This window comes from Acinonyx jubatus, chromosome E4 (assembly GCF_027475565.1).
Source record: "Acinonyx jubatus isolate Ajub_Pintada_27869175 chromosome E4, VMU_Ajub_asm_v1.0, whole genome shotgun sequence".
In the NCBI taxonomy this organism is placed as follows: Eukaryota; Metazoa; Chordata; class Mammalia; order Carnivora; family Felidae; genus Acinonyx; species Acinonyx jubatus.
The window spans coordinates 56,050,927-56,064,091 of NC_069395.1; the positions used below are offsets into that span (position 1 = coordinate 56,050,927).

At 33.8% G+C, this 13,165-nt stretch overlaps 1 protein-coding gene across 5 annotated transcripts in view; it reads left to right on the forward strand.

The window, feature by feature from the left end:
- KIFAP3 (kinesin associated protein 3) overlaps positions 1 to 13,165 on the forward strand; it is a 173,235-nt gene that overhangs the window by 28,217 nt on the left and 131,853 nt on the right. For all 5 annotated transcript variants that reach the window (XM_053209388.1, XM_053209389.1, XM_027046391.2 and 2 more), the window contains 5 exons: positions 315 to 469; positions 2,513 to 2,568; positions 3,115 to 3,256; positions 11,668 to 11,767; positions 12,818 to 12,942. In XM_053209388.1, coding sequence (XP_053065363.1) covers positions 315 to 469; positions 2,513 to 2,568; positions 3,115 to 3,256; positions 11,668 to 11,767; positions 12,818 to 12,942 — 578 coding nt within the window. The remainder of the gene's footprint in view (positions 1 to 314; positions 470 to 2,512; positions 2,569 to 3,114; positions 3,257 to 11,667; positions 11,768 to 12,817; positions 12,943 to 13,165) is intronic.

The window sequence follows — 13,165 nt, forward strand, 5'->3', positions numbered from 1 at the left end:
TCGGATGCTTAACCAACTGAGCCACACATGCGCCCCCTAGAAAGATTATTTTAAAACAAGATTTCTGAATATGCTGTCCTCCCTAGAAGAGTCAGATACAGATTTTATGTTCTTTTTGTTATCTCATTTGTTCAGTTCAAAGAAATCATTTCTTTGCATTTTTCTAAGCCTAATCGTATCTAATACTTTATTTTACTAAAAGAGTCTATGTCAGGTACCTTTCAGTGCTTTGTGAACTATTTATAAGAAGTATTGTTTAAGTTATCACTTACTTTTATAATACCTGAGTTGAAAAATTTCTGATGTGCTCACAGCATTCGTCTTAAGAGTCTCAATGCCAACACGGATATAACTTCCCTGGCCCGGAAGGTGGTTGAAGAATGTAAACTTATCCATCCCTCAAAACTAAATGAGGTAGAACAGCTGTTGTACTATCTACAGAATCGCCGTGATTCATTGCCAGGAAAAGGTAAGTAGAATTCCTCACTTTTTAATGTATAACCAGAGCTGTTTCTATAGTTTGTGCTTTTGATATTTGGTGGTGTTTTTTGTTGTTGTTATTGTTTTATTTTGTTTTGCCAGTGCTGTGCATAAGTAAACGAATGAAAGAATAAACCTAGTAGTTTTCTCCATGCCAGGCTCTGTATTAGATGCTTCCACAAAAAATGATCTGTTTCTATTTCATACTGTGGCATGTGTGTATGTTTGTATGTGTACATTTGTGCTGAAATAAGGAACGAACTCAAATGTCTGTCATATTCTAGAATAATAAAAGGAGAGAATTTGGGGCAAAAAAACCCTATTTTCTCTAACCCAACCAGATTTATATTTTTTAAATTTCTTATTAATTTATAATTTGAATAGATTACTAAGTATTTGAATGTTAAAATATGTCATATGCTTTAGACTATCCTAAAGATAAAAGTTTTATGAATCTTTCTTAAGAAAATATTACTTTTTTATTCCTTATTGTCTGCGTTGTTGCCATTCTTCTACCTTCAATTTCTTCATAAGGAACCAAGTCATTAAAATATTAGAGCTAAGGAATTGATTATTTTTAGAGAATATCATCAAATAATCTAAACCAAATATGAAACGAAATAACACATTTTGATGGAAAGTCATCTCAGATTATTGAATAGTTAGTTATTCCACTTCATGGTATTGATTAGGTTTACATATCTTTCTTTCATCATTGGTGAGTTCTAAAATATGGTACCTTTGAAAAACTTTATAAATGCTTATGTTTCGATTATACTGAGTAGAAAAAAATGAGAGAAAATTTGTTTTGACTTTTTTTGAATTACTCAGTCTTTTCTCTCCAACCACAGCAAATAAAATGCCTTTTTTCTAATATCACTTTTATTAGTTAATCCTGAATATATTATCTAACATATATTATATGATCAATATATATTTCTGAATGAATTAAGTGATTGTGAATATATCTATTTAAAAGCAAAAATAAGCAGTTGGAACTTGTATCCAGTTACATAACTGGCACTCAATGTATAATTATTAATTCTTAATAATTAGTGTTATAAGGAAAATTTTATCAAGAAACACTTTTATTAAATGTTTCATGATAGACTATTCCTATTAAGATCCCTGTAAATGATGAGAGAGAACTTCTTCAATAAGTTAAATAAGTTCAAAGTGAGCAAAGTAAATCCCATACTCTTGTAAGGTGTGTATGTACTTAGTTTGAGTACAATATAGTGAAAATTGATCTTTCCTAATGCCTAATTAATATAATTCCAAATGCATTTATATTAATATCTTAATAAAGCCTTGCGAGTTTTCAAGGTAGATCAGTCATCTCACCTTCTTCCCCAGAAATTAGATGAATATGAGGAAATTTTCATGTCAACATACATGGATAAATCCATTTGAATCAGTCTGTTCGTATAGATACTAATGTTTGGAGATGTAAGAAGTGCTGTTACCATGTTAAATACATACTTACTAAAAAAATTTCCATTTTTCTTTTTAACTTTTTTTACTTGGAATTCACTATTTCACAACCAGCAACATTGCCCCCCAGAAGTGATTGAAACAAAACAGTAATACTTATTTATGTAATTCATTACTGTAAGTGATTTTTTTCATTTGTTTTTTCTAATATTCAACTCATTAATGTATCTTTGCTTTATTGATTTCCCTATTCCCACCTTAAATGTGAATCAGGAGGGGACTCTTTTGCTTCTTGTTGGCAAGTCTGGCTATTTACCTCCCAAAAAGTTAACCTAGGAGGAATTAAAATTGCTGCATAACATAACTTTGGGATTATTTCTAGATTTTATTCATATTTACTCTCCTTGATATCTCATTATAACAGATTATAGATGAACATTTAAAAAATTTTTTTATTTATTGGAAAAAGACTATTTCATAAACTAGTCAGTTGTAAGATTCCCAGGTTAGCTATAAACTCAGCTACAGAATATAAAAATTACCCAGAAACTCTAAACACCTAGTTCTTCTCATTTAAAAATAAAAAATCTTTTTACAGAAAAAAAAGAAAAATCGAGCAAGCCTAAAGATCCACCTCCTTTTGAAGGAATGGAGGTAAGACCTAATTCTGATCTAATAGAGAACTGATTGATTGTAAGTTGTTGCCTTTTCCCATCAATGATTCATGTACTAACATGAAGTAGATGTGGAAAGTTTATTGAACTTAGAAGCACCTAGAAAAGGTAGATAATGAGTGTTTTTTATAGTCAAAAGTTAGTGGCATATTTTCAGGTATAATTTATTTTGATAAGTTTTGAAATGTTTTAAATATTCTTATATTTAAACATATCCAGTGTGTTTTGAAATACTGTTTAACCTATTATAGTAGACACAAATTATTTTGCATTACATTTAGGATGCTTTATATTAATAGACCCAAGTTTAGCGTTTATGTACATCCTATTTTCATGTGGTTTGTAACTACTTTTGTATTGGAGTCCTAACACCCAAAGGTCTAATTTCCTCCTGGCTACTATGAGTCCTTTGAAAACTTGTCTGTCATTAAAAGGGCAATATGTTGACCACACAGTATCATTCCTTGGCAGTAGCTTTGAGGGACATCATTGTTCTTTAGGAGGACTTCCTCTTCCTTTCTTTCAGATTGATGAAGTGGCTAACATCAATGACATGGATGAATACATTGAGTTACTATATGAAGATATTCCTGATAAAGTTCGGGGTTCTGCTTTGATCTTGCAACTTGCTCGAAATCCTGATAACTTGGAAGAACTACTATTGAATGGTGATTTATATCTATAAATATTAAAAATAGAAAAATTGTTGCATAATATGTTTTTGAAACTTATTATAATAGAGGACAAAGCTAAAATTATACCAAACTTAGGAATGCATTTATTTCCTAGACCTTTATTACCATCTTTCTTCTGAAAATTATTTAATTTTTGAGAGCATAACATTAAATATTATCTGAAAAATTCATTTAATTTAAACAACAAATATAAAGCACTAATGGTACTGTGTCTTCTATTCTGGAAGATTTTTATTCTTTCAGTTAGGATACAATATCAACTTTTGTCATTTGCACACATACGTATATACTTTTACTAAATTAGGGTTCCAATATTAGTTTTTTTTCAGTAGCACAGCAAAAAATATATTAATCTCTGTATCTTCACTTAGATTAAATTTTGATCCTCTCCTTTCATTAGATGTGCTAGGTAATTAAAAAAAAAAAGAGATAATGCTCTTAAAACCTTTTTTCTCAGTAATACCCCTATAGAATTATTTTATTTTATTTTATTTTATTTTATTTTATTTTATTTTATTTAAAGTTTATTTGTTTTGAGAGAGCGAATGCAAGCAAGGGAGGGACAGACAGAGATAAAGTTTATTTATTAATTTTGAGAGAGTGAGTGCGAGGAGGGTAGGGGCAGAGAGAGAAGGAGAGAGAATCCCAAGCAGGCTCTGCACTGACAGTACAGAGAGCTCAATGCAGGGCTCAATCTCACGAACCATGGGATCACGACCTGAGCAGAAACCAGGAGTCAGATGCTTAACCAACTGAGCCAGCCAGGTGCCCCTAGAATTATTTTAAATGTGTGGTTTTCTGACTTTACTTTTGCCAAAATTAAAATATAGAAGGTGTCATTATTATCTGATTTCTATCACATGAGGAAGAGTACCTTTTTGTTTGTCGTCATACTCCTTTTATGGAGGCTGCACAGTACACACCAGTACTTGATAGCTTGGAAAATATATACAAAAGAACTGTCCAGAAAGTCTTAGAACATTACCAATATTCCAAGTAGAAAATGTGTACATTTTAAGTATTTTCAAAATTATACAACTCATATATTAGTATATTCTTTATAAAGAATTAGAATATTAGTAATTTGATCATTTTTTTTAAATTTTTTTTTTCAACGTTTATTTATTTTTGGGACAGAGAGAGACAGAGCATGAACGGGGGAGGGGCAGAGAGAGAGGGAGACACAGAATCGGAAACAGGCTCCAGGCTCTGAGCAGTCAGCCCAGAGTCCGACGCGGGGCTCGAACTCACAGACCGCGAGATCGTGACCTGGCTGAAGTCGGACGCCCAACTGACTGCGCCACCCAGGCGCCCCAGTAATTTGATCATTATTATCTGAGTTTGGAGTGCATTCATTCTTCTAGATCATTTTCATACTTTTACATATATATATAGGATTTTTTCCTATATTAAAATATAGAGTATTATTTTGTAAGAATTTTTATATTAATAATATCGTACTTATTTCTTGGTAATTTTTTCTCTGTACAGTAATATTTTGAGATTACATGCATATAGATACATTATAATGTAATTAATTTTTTATGTTGTTTTTATGAAGCTTTCTATAAGTTTTAGCCATTCCTTTGTTGATTAGTCATTAGATTGTTTCCAGATTTTTCAGTAGGGAATATTGCTTCAGTGAACATCTTTGTACATATCTTCTATATACACAGTATGGGGTTCTTTAGGGTATGTGGACAGAAACAAAGGTCATACATAAATACAGATGATAATGTTTTAAAGGGTATTGCCAAACTGCCTTCCAAAATGGTTGTGCTGCTCTATCACCAGATCAACAGAATATGAAAGCCATCAAACTTTAAAATTTTTGCCATTGTATTATGGTAATAAACAAGCTCTCTTTGTTTTAAGTTGCATTTGCCTGATTTCTAATGAATTTGCTATCTATCGCTAGACTTTTGGAATTTCCACCCTGTGAATTTTGTATTCCTGTCTTAAGTATTTGTGTGTATGTGTATGTGGCTATACGTATATTTATATATAAATGTACATGTCCTTTTTATATATAATTTAGTATGTAAATTTATATATATCATTTATGTTCTTTCTCTTTTATGTACTTGGAAATGGTTTCTGTCAGTTTATTGTCTCTTTTTTTTGGTATCATATCCATTTCCATCTGTTTACTTTCACTCTATTTGTGTCTTTGACTCTAAAATGTGTGTATTGTACAAAGTATATAGTTGGATCACGCCCTTTTTTTAATCCATTCTGCCAATCTCTGCGTTTTGATAGGAGAGCTTAGTCTATTTACCATTAATGTAATTACTCATAAAGTGGGATTGTCATCTAACACTTTGTTTTCTGCATCTTTTATCATTTTTATTCCATTAACCCTCTATTACTGCCTTCTTTTATGTAAAATGGATATTTTTTAGTATACCATTTTAATCCTTTTGTTGTTCTTTTACTGTGTTTTCCTGAATTATTTTCTGAGTGTTTGCCCTAGGATTACAGTTACTATCTTCTATTAAAATAGTTTAGTTCAAATTAATAGTAGGGTTCCAATATTTAATTTTAGCAGCATGCAAAAACTGTGTTCTGACTTACCTCTCTATTCCCTCTCCACTTCTTTGTACTATTATAGTAATGCAAATTACATCATTACACATTACCTGCCTGTCAGCACAGTAATTATTGCTGTGTGAATTTTTTAATTAAATAGAAGAAAAGACTGCAATCAGAAGTAATGTTAAGCTGTCATTTTATTTATATAATTACCTTTACCAGTGCTCTTTATTTCTTTGTGTGGATTTACATTCCTCTCTACTAGTTTTTCATTTAAGCTTGAAGGATTCCCTTTAGTATTTCTTATAGGGAATGTTTACTATCAGCAAATTCTCTAAATTTTTGTTTGCCTAGGAATAGGAATGACTTAATTTCTCCTTGGTGTTTGTGTGCATAGATTTGCCAGATGTTGAATTCTTGTTTGGCAGTCTTTTTATTTTAGCACTTTTACAATGTTATCCACTGTCTTCATGTCTCCATGGTTTCTGATACGAAATTGGATGTTAATCTCATTAAGGATCCTGTGTAACTCTTGAGCTGCCTTCTTGCTACTTGTAACATTTTCTTTGCATTTGGCTTTTGCCAGTTTGACTATGATGTATTTAGGTGTTTACATCTTTTAGTGTGTCTTCTTGGAGTTTGTGAAACTCCTTGGATCTGCAGATTAATGTTTTTCATCAAACTTTGGAAGTTTGGGGCATTATTGTGTTAAACATTCAAGTATCTCCTTTTTCTCTCCTTTCCTTTTGGGAATTCCATGTTAATATGTTTGGTGATGTCCCATAGGTCTTTGAGGCTCTACTTGCTTTTCATTATTTTTTCTTTCAATTCCTTCAGACTGCTGTGAAGTCCTTCTAGTGAATTTTTCATTTCAGATATCTATTGTACTTTGTTAACTCCAGAATTTCTATTTGGTTCATACTTTGTCATTTGTATCTCCTTATTGATATCATTTGGTGAGGCATCATTCTCGTACCTTCCCATACTTGTCTTTAAATCTTTAGATATGGTTTCCTTTAAATTTTTTTTTTTAACATTTATTTATTTTTGAGACAGAGAGAGACAGAGCATGAACGGGGGAGGGTCAGAGAGAGAGAGGGAGACACAGAATCTGAAACAGGCTCCAGGCTCTGAGCAGTCAGCACAGAGCCCGATGCAGGGCTCGAACTCACGGACCGCGAGATCGTGACCTGAGCCGAAGTCGGACGCTTAACCGACTGAGCCACCCAGGTGGCCCGATATGGTTTCCTTTAATTCACTGGATATATTTACAATAGCTTATTTAGTCATATAAGTTCAACATTTGTGCTTCCTCATGGACGGTTTCTATTGAATGCTGTGTTTCCTGAATATGAGACATCACGTCCTGTTTTCTTGCATGTCTTGTAGTTTTTATTGTTGTTACGATAATATTGTACTCTCTCCAGAGCTTGTTATTTTTGCTGTTTGTTTAATGAGTTTCTTAGATGAATTCTGAAAAGTCTGTGATCTTTGTGCAGCCACTGAAGCTTCTAGCTCAGGTAGTTTAGTGGTAACTAATTATTGGATAGAGATTTTTTATTTTACTTTAATTTTTTTTTAATGTTTATTTTTGAGAGAGAGAGAGAGAGAGAGAGAGAGAACACAAGTGGGGGAGGGGTGGAGAGAGAGGGAGACACAAAATCTGAAGCAGGTTCCAGGCCCTGAGCTATCAGCACAGAGCCCGACCTGGGGCTCAAACCCATGGACCGTGGGATCATGTGAGCCAAAGTCAGACACTCAACCAGCTGAGCCACCCAGGTGCCCAGGATAGAGATTTTTTAAAATGCCTGGCCCTAAGTGTCCCAGCCTTTGCTAAGTGACTATGTATGTGTATATTGGAGCATGTCTTCAGTGTTTAAGCAGGTAGTGTACAAGGCTAAGTTAGCCTTTATTTTTTATTTTTTAAATTTATTTAAGTAATCTATACACCCAAAGTGGGGCTCAAACTCATGACCCTGAGATCAAGAGTCGCATACTCTACCAACTGAGTCGGCCAGGCATCCCCAAGGCCTTAGCCTTTAATTCCTACTTGTACAATGCCTCAGGGTTGGCCAGAGATGAGAGATGAGGTCCTCCTTACGTCTTTTCCTGGTATCAACACATTCCTGCACATGTGCCTGGTCTTCTAGATTCTCAGGAATATATTGGAGCTTTTCAAAGACCTTGTGAATCTCTCATTTCCCAGTTTTTCCTTTTTCAAGTTTTTTTGTCAACTTCTTGTTAACCCCAGCTGGCAAGGCTGCTGCATGCAGTTGCAATGTTGCCACCAGTGGTTTTCAACAAATGCCCTGGGTATAAGGCTGTACAAAGCAATTTCTGAGTCAAGTCAGATAAATGCAAACCCTGGAAATGCAGCAAATATCCAGATATGTCAGATAGTGACAGTTCACTGGAGTGGGGGTTTTCAGGAGTGCCAAATTGTTCTGCCCCCTCCAGTTGCTGCTCTGCTTTTGTTTTTCACAGATACTATATTTGTGATGCTGTTGATTTTCAAGGCTTCTGCAAAGTTGCACAGAGGGGATGTACTTATGGCAAGTAGAAATACCACAGAGTTTACTGGTTCTATAAGGTTCAGCCATATTTCTTATTGTTGCAAAATGTAGTTCCAGGGTTCTAAAAAGGTTGATTCTGACCATTTTTACCCGTGTTCTCATTCACTTATGGAGGGGTGGATTTTTGGAGGTCCTTACTTTGGTTGTTTCAGAAATCCTTGCCCCTGGAATTTACTTTTCTTAAGTTTATTTATTTATTTTGAGAGAGAGATTGAAAGTGTGAGAGGAGAAGGTCAGAGAGAGAGAGAAAGAGAAAGAAAATCCCAAGCAGACTCCATGCTGTCAGGCTAGACAGAGCCTGATGCAGGACTTAAAATTAGGAACCATGAGATCATGCCCTGAGCTGGAGTCAGGAGTCAAATGCTTAACTGACTGAGCCATCCCAGGCGCCCCTCATTTTTGTTGTAAGTAGGAGGTAGAGATATAAATTTTTTGCATATTCAATAGCCAGTTATTCCAATCTAGTTAATGAGTACTCCTTCTTTCCCTAAAGATTTTAAATGGCCTTTTCTGTTATATGCCTTCAATTCTTTTATTCATTATATACTTGAAAGCTTATTTTGTGCCATGTCTTGTTCTGATATATTCATTGATATGTTTTAATGCTTTCTTTTCTTTTCCATTGATCTATTTGATAATTTCCATGCCAGTACCACACTGTTTGTTATGTTTTGTTTTATATTTTGACTAGAGTTTTAGAATTGGTAAGAGAAATGTTCTGATTTATTGATTTTTTAAAAATAGGTATTGTTGGTCTTACATGTTTTCTTATATATTATTTTGAGATCACTTTACCATATGCTCTAAAAAATTATAATTAAATTTTAATTATGACTGCATTTAACTTATAGATTAATTTTGGGTTATATTTTGACCTTCATTAGACTTCATAATTTTCTTTTGGCTATTTCTTTATAACCTACGTACAATTCCTATAAGCTGTATTTTTATTGAGACATTTTTCTATTCTACACTAAAGGAGAAAATTGAAATAAAATTTGAAAAATAAATCACTAGCCCTATGCCTAAATTCATGACGTTCTAGTACATCATTTTCCAAAGGACAATTAACCCCTGAACAGTGGAGGGGGTGGTGGTTTAGGCATGCCAGCCCCCCGACCCCAGTCAAAAATACACATGTATTTTTTTGACTCTTCAGAAACCTATCTATGTACAGTAATAGAACAGGGCAACACCTCTACTTGTCCAACCCCAAGTTAACAAAGCTGAATCCTAGAGTGACACTTGTTCCTTGCTCCTGTACTCAGGAAAGTGGGAAATCTTTTTACACATGGAATCTGAGAGAAGGCAGAGCACCTTTACCTGTCTCTCTAGGTTGCGAGCTCCATCAGAACCCCTTTATGAGGTTCTAACGCAGCTTCTGCTTACAGGAGATGCTGGGAGGTGGTGAGCTGCCATTCCCTGGAGGTATTGGTTCCCCACTTTGGAGAGCTTTCAGCACCACGGACAGCACCATCATTGCTGTCCACTCTAAGTCTCAGGCTCCTGCTTGGTGTTCTTGTCCCTAATGTTCTGGACCTGTTACCCTGGGAGGGGGTGAGGGTGGAAGGCAGGTTATTCTGTGATCCTTGGCCAATTCTGGCCAGTGACTGGCCATGCTCCACCACTTCAGCAAGACTCTTTCCCCAGAGCTGGTTCCTTTGCACCTCCCAGTTCAAGACCTCAGTGAACCTAGCTTCCCCATAGATAGTAAATGGGGTGAGGAATGTCAGGAGCAGGCAAGAGCCCTGCTATTCCAGGCTTCTCTGCATCTTTCCTTTGCCTTCCCTTCTGAGTCACTGGGTGACTTCTACCTTATTTTTCAATCATAATATGAAATACATATTTATTGAAAAAAATCCAAATCAAATAAGTGTGTTCAAGGATCAGATGTACATTCTAAGAAATACTGTTTCCTCTGGATTATAGTGATAAAATGCCTTTAGTAATACTGAATTAAACAAAGTTACCAGATGCTTTATTAAGTAGGGCTTTGTGGAACCTTTACATGTTAATATATATTGCCTACCCATTTACTTTGAACAAATAGTTTTGTTCAAAGCATATGGTATACCAGTGCTCTGCATTGTGAATATGAATAACATTATGAAGATACAGGATTGGAGTGCCTGGGTAGCTCAGTCGGTTAAGCATCTGACTTCAGCTCAGGTCATGATCTCATGGCTCATGAGTTCAAGCCCCACATCAGGCTTTGTGCCCACAGCTCAGAGCCTGGAACCTGCTTTGAATTCTGTGTCTCCGTCTGTCTCTGCCCCTTCCCTGCGCATGCTCATGCTCTGTCTCTGTCTCTCTCAGAAGTAAACAAAAAAAAAAAAAAGAAAATATAGGATGGATGTTTTTTAGTTTGAAAAATTCTTCACTAAGTAGATTAATAATACTTGTTTCATAATATGAGTGGTCAAAAAGCACAAATAAATTGAACACTTCCATTACTATAATAAATAATAATGCAGTCCATGAAGTACTGTAGATCCTGAGTACCTATTATAGAAAGTTGAATTATGATATTTATATAACAGGCAGATACTTTGTTTAATGTTTTAATATTTTAAGAATTGGTAAGCCACATAACAGTTCTAATTTGAAACTGGTCTCATTACTTTATGTTTACTTAGCATATGGTAGTTCTCATTAATCAATTCATTAGTTTTTATCTTTCTCAAGATAAAAATCTAGTGAAGATGTTTATTCTACCCTAAAGCTACTTTTGTGGAAGATTTTTTGTTTTATTTATGTTTGTTGGCATTAATTTAACATATTAAAATAGATTTATTTTTGTGTGTATAAACTTTATCTGGTTATTAATTTGCTTAATGAAGCTAGTGTTAACCTGGTAAACTCATTATTTTTTAGACTTATTCTAGTTTTTTTTCCTTCTTCACAAACACATTAAATCAGATGTTAAAAAACAAACCAAATGGCACTGCAGTAGCCATATTACAAGTGGAAATGCAAATAAAGAAATGTCTTTTTATTATTTTGTCACCCATAATATACTTAATATGTTACTTTATCTAAATCAGATTTTACTTTTCTGTTTATAGCTATAGGCTTAAAGTTATATGTTATAGGTCTTTAAGTAAAAGTTATATTTCAGTTTTAAAAACAGCTTTCTGTGTTGGAAAGAACCACCCTCCTTTTTTGACCCAGTTCTATCTGAGCTTTGTTATTTATTAATAAGTAGACATTTAAAACCAATCACCCTTTATACCACAGGCAAGGCGAATGATCATTTTTATATGTTCCTTTTTTCTTTAGAAACTGCCCTGGGTGCATTAGCAAGAGTCCTGAGAGAAGACTGGAAACAAAGTGTTGAGTTAGCTACAAACATAATTTACATCTTTTTCTGCTTTTCCAGGTAAGTATAAAAATTAGGAAATAAAAGTAGAAGTCTATCTCTGTTTCTCTGTCATTGGTTTGGATTGTAGATTACTGGTTTGCCCAGTCTTCCTGTGGGTCTGCCCATTATTTGCCTCTGAACTCTTACTCTCTTTCCATTTTCTGTCCTCTCTGTTGTTCTTTCATTCAGTCTGTCCTAACCCATGCATGTACATGTATATACACACAAAGTAGAATAGTAAAATGGTTTGGAATGTAAGAGTATGGACTCTGGAAATGGATTTGAATCCAAGTACTGCTGTGTACTACCTCTGTGTTCTTGATTATATTACTTCTCTGTGCTTTAGTTTCCTCAGCTGTCAACTGGATAGTCATAGTAACACTGTTTGGGGATGGTTTTTAGAATAAAGCCTAACCCAGAGTAAGTGCCAGTAATGTTATTGTTATACATTATATGTACACACATATATATAACTGTTATGTATCCATATATGCTATTTATACATATGTACTTTAGAAAGATGTTTATTGAGCTAGTGTGAAAAGTTTCTAGCCAATTTCCCAGAAAATTACTTGCATCTATTCCAAAAATGTGCCAGCATTAGCAAATAACTATTTATCGAATAAATACTTGTATGAATGAATTGTGTAGGAAACATATGTAAAAACCTGATTACTGATAATTTTGCTGGTCTATTCTCTGGTATCAATTTTATTCAGTATTAGTATTGTTACATTATTAGTTCTGTTATACGGTAGTCCGAAAGTTTATTTTGAGAGTATCTGAATAGTTAAAATGGTCGTTAATTACAAAAAATGTGTTTTATTTCATTTCTAACTTAAAAATAATTTAATTTCAGGGAAGGGTTTTTTTTAAAATTATATTTACAGCATATATTTAAAGTAATCTCTTAATTTCATGTCTTTCTAGTATACTGTGGGTGTTTTCGTTTATTGAAATAAATATATCAAATTTATTTTCTACATTGACAAGTGTTTACCCAAAACAAATTTCCTGATTCTACAAATTGTATTGCTTTAAATACATACTAAAATCTCTTTTTTAAAGCTTTTCTCAGTTCCATGGACTTATCACTCACTATAAAATTGGAGCTTTATGTATGAATATCATTGATCATGAATTAAAAAGACATGAGCTTTGGCAAGAAGAACTCTCTAAAAAGAAGAAAGCTGATATCCTTTTAGAATGGCTTTTCACCCCAGTGTTGTTGTTCTGAGCTTTGGGTAGGTGGGATAGTTTTGTTTTTTCTTGCCATTCACATTATTTGGAAAAATGAAAGAGTGTTGAAGGTTAAGATGAATATTGAAACTATCAGAGTGAATATAGTTTGACATATACTTTTTTATCTCTTTAAAACTTTGGTTGATAAGCTAGAAGGAGCAGATAATAGTGGTC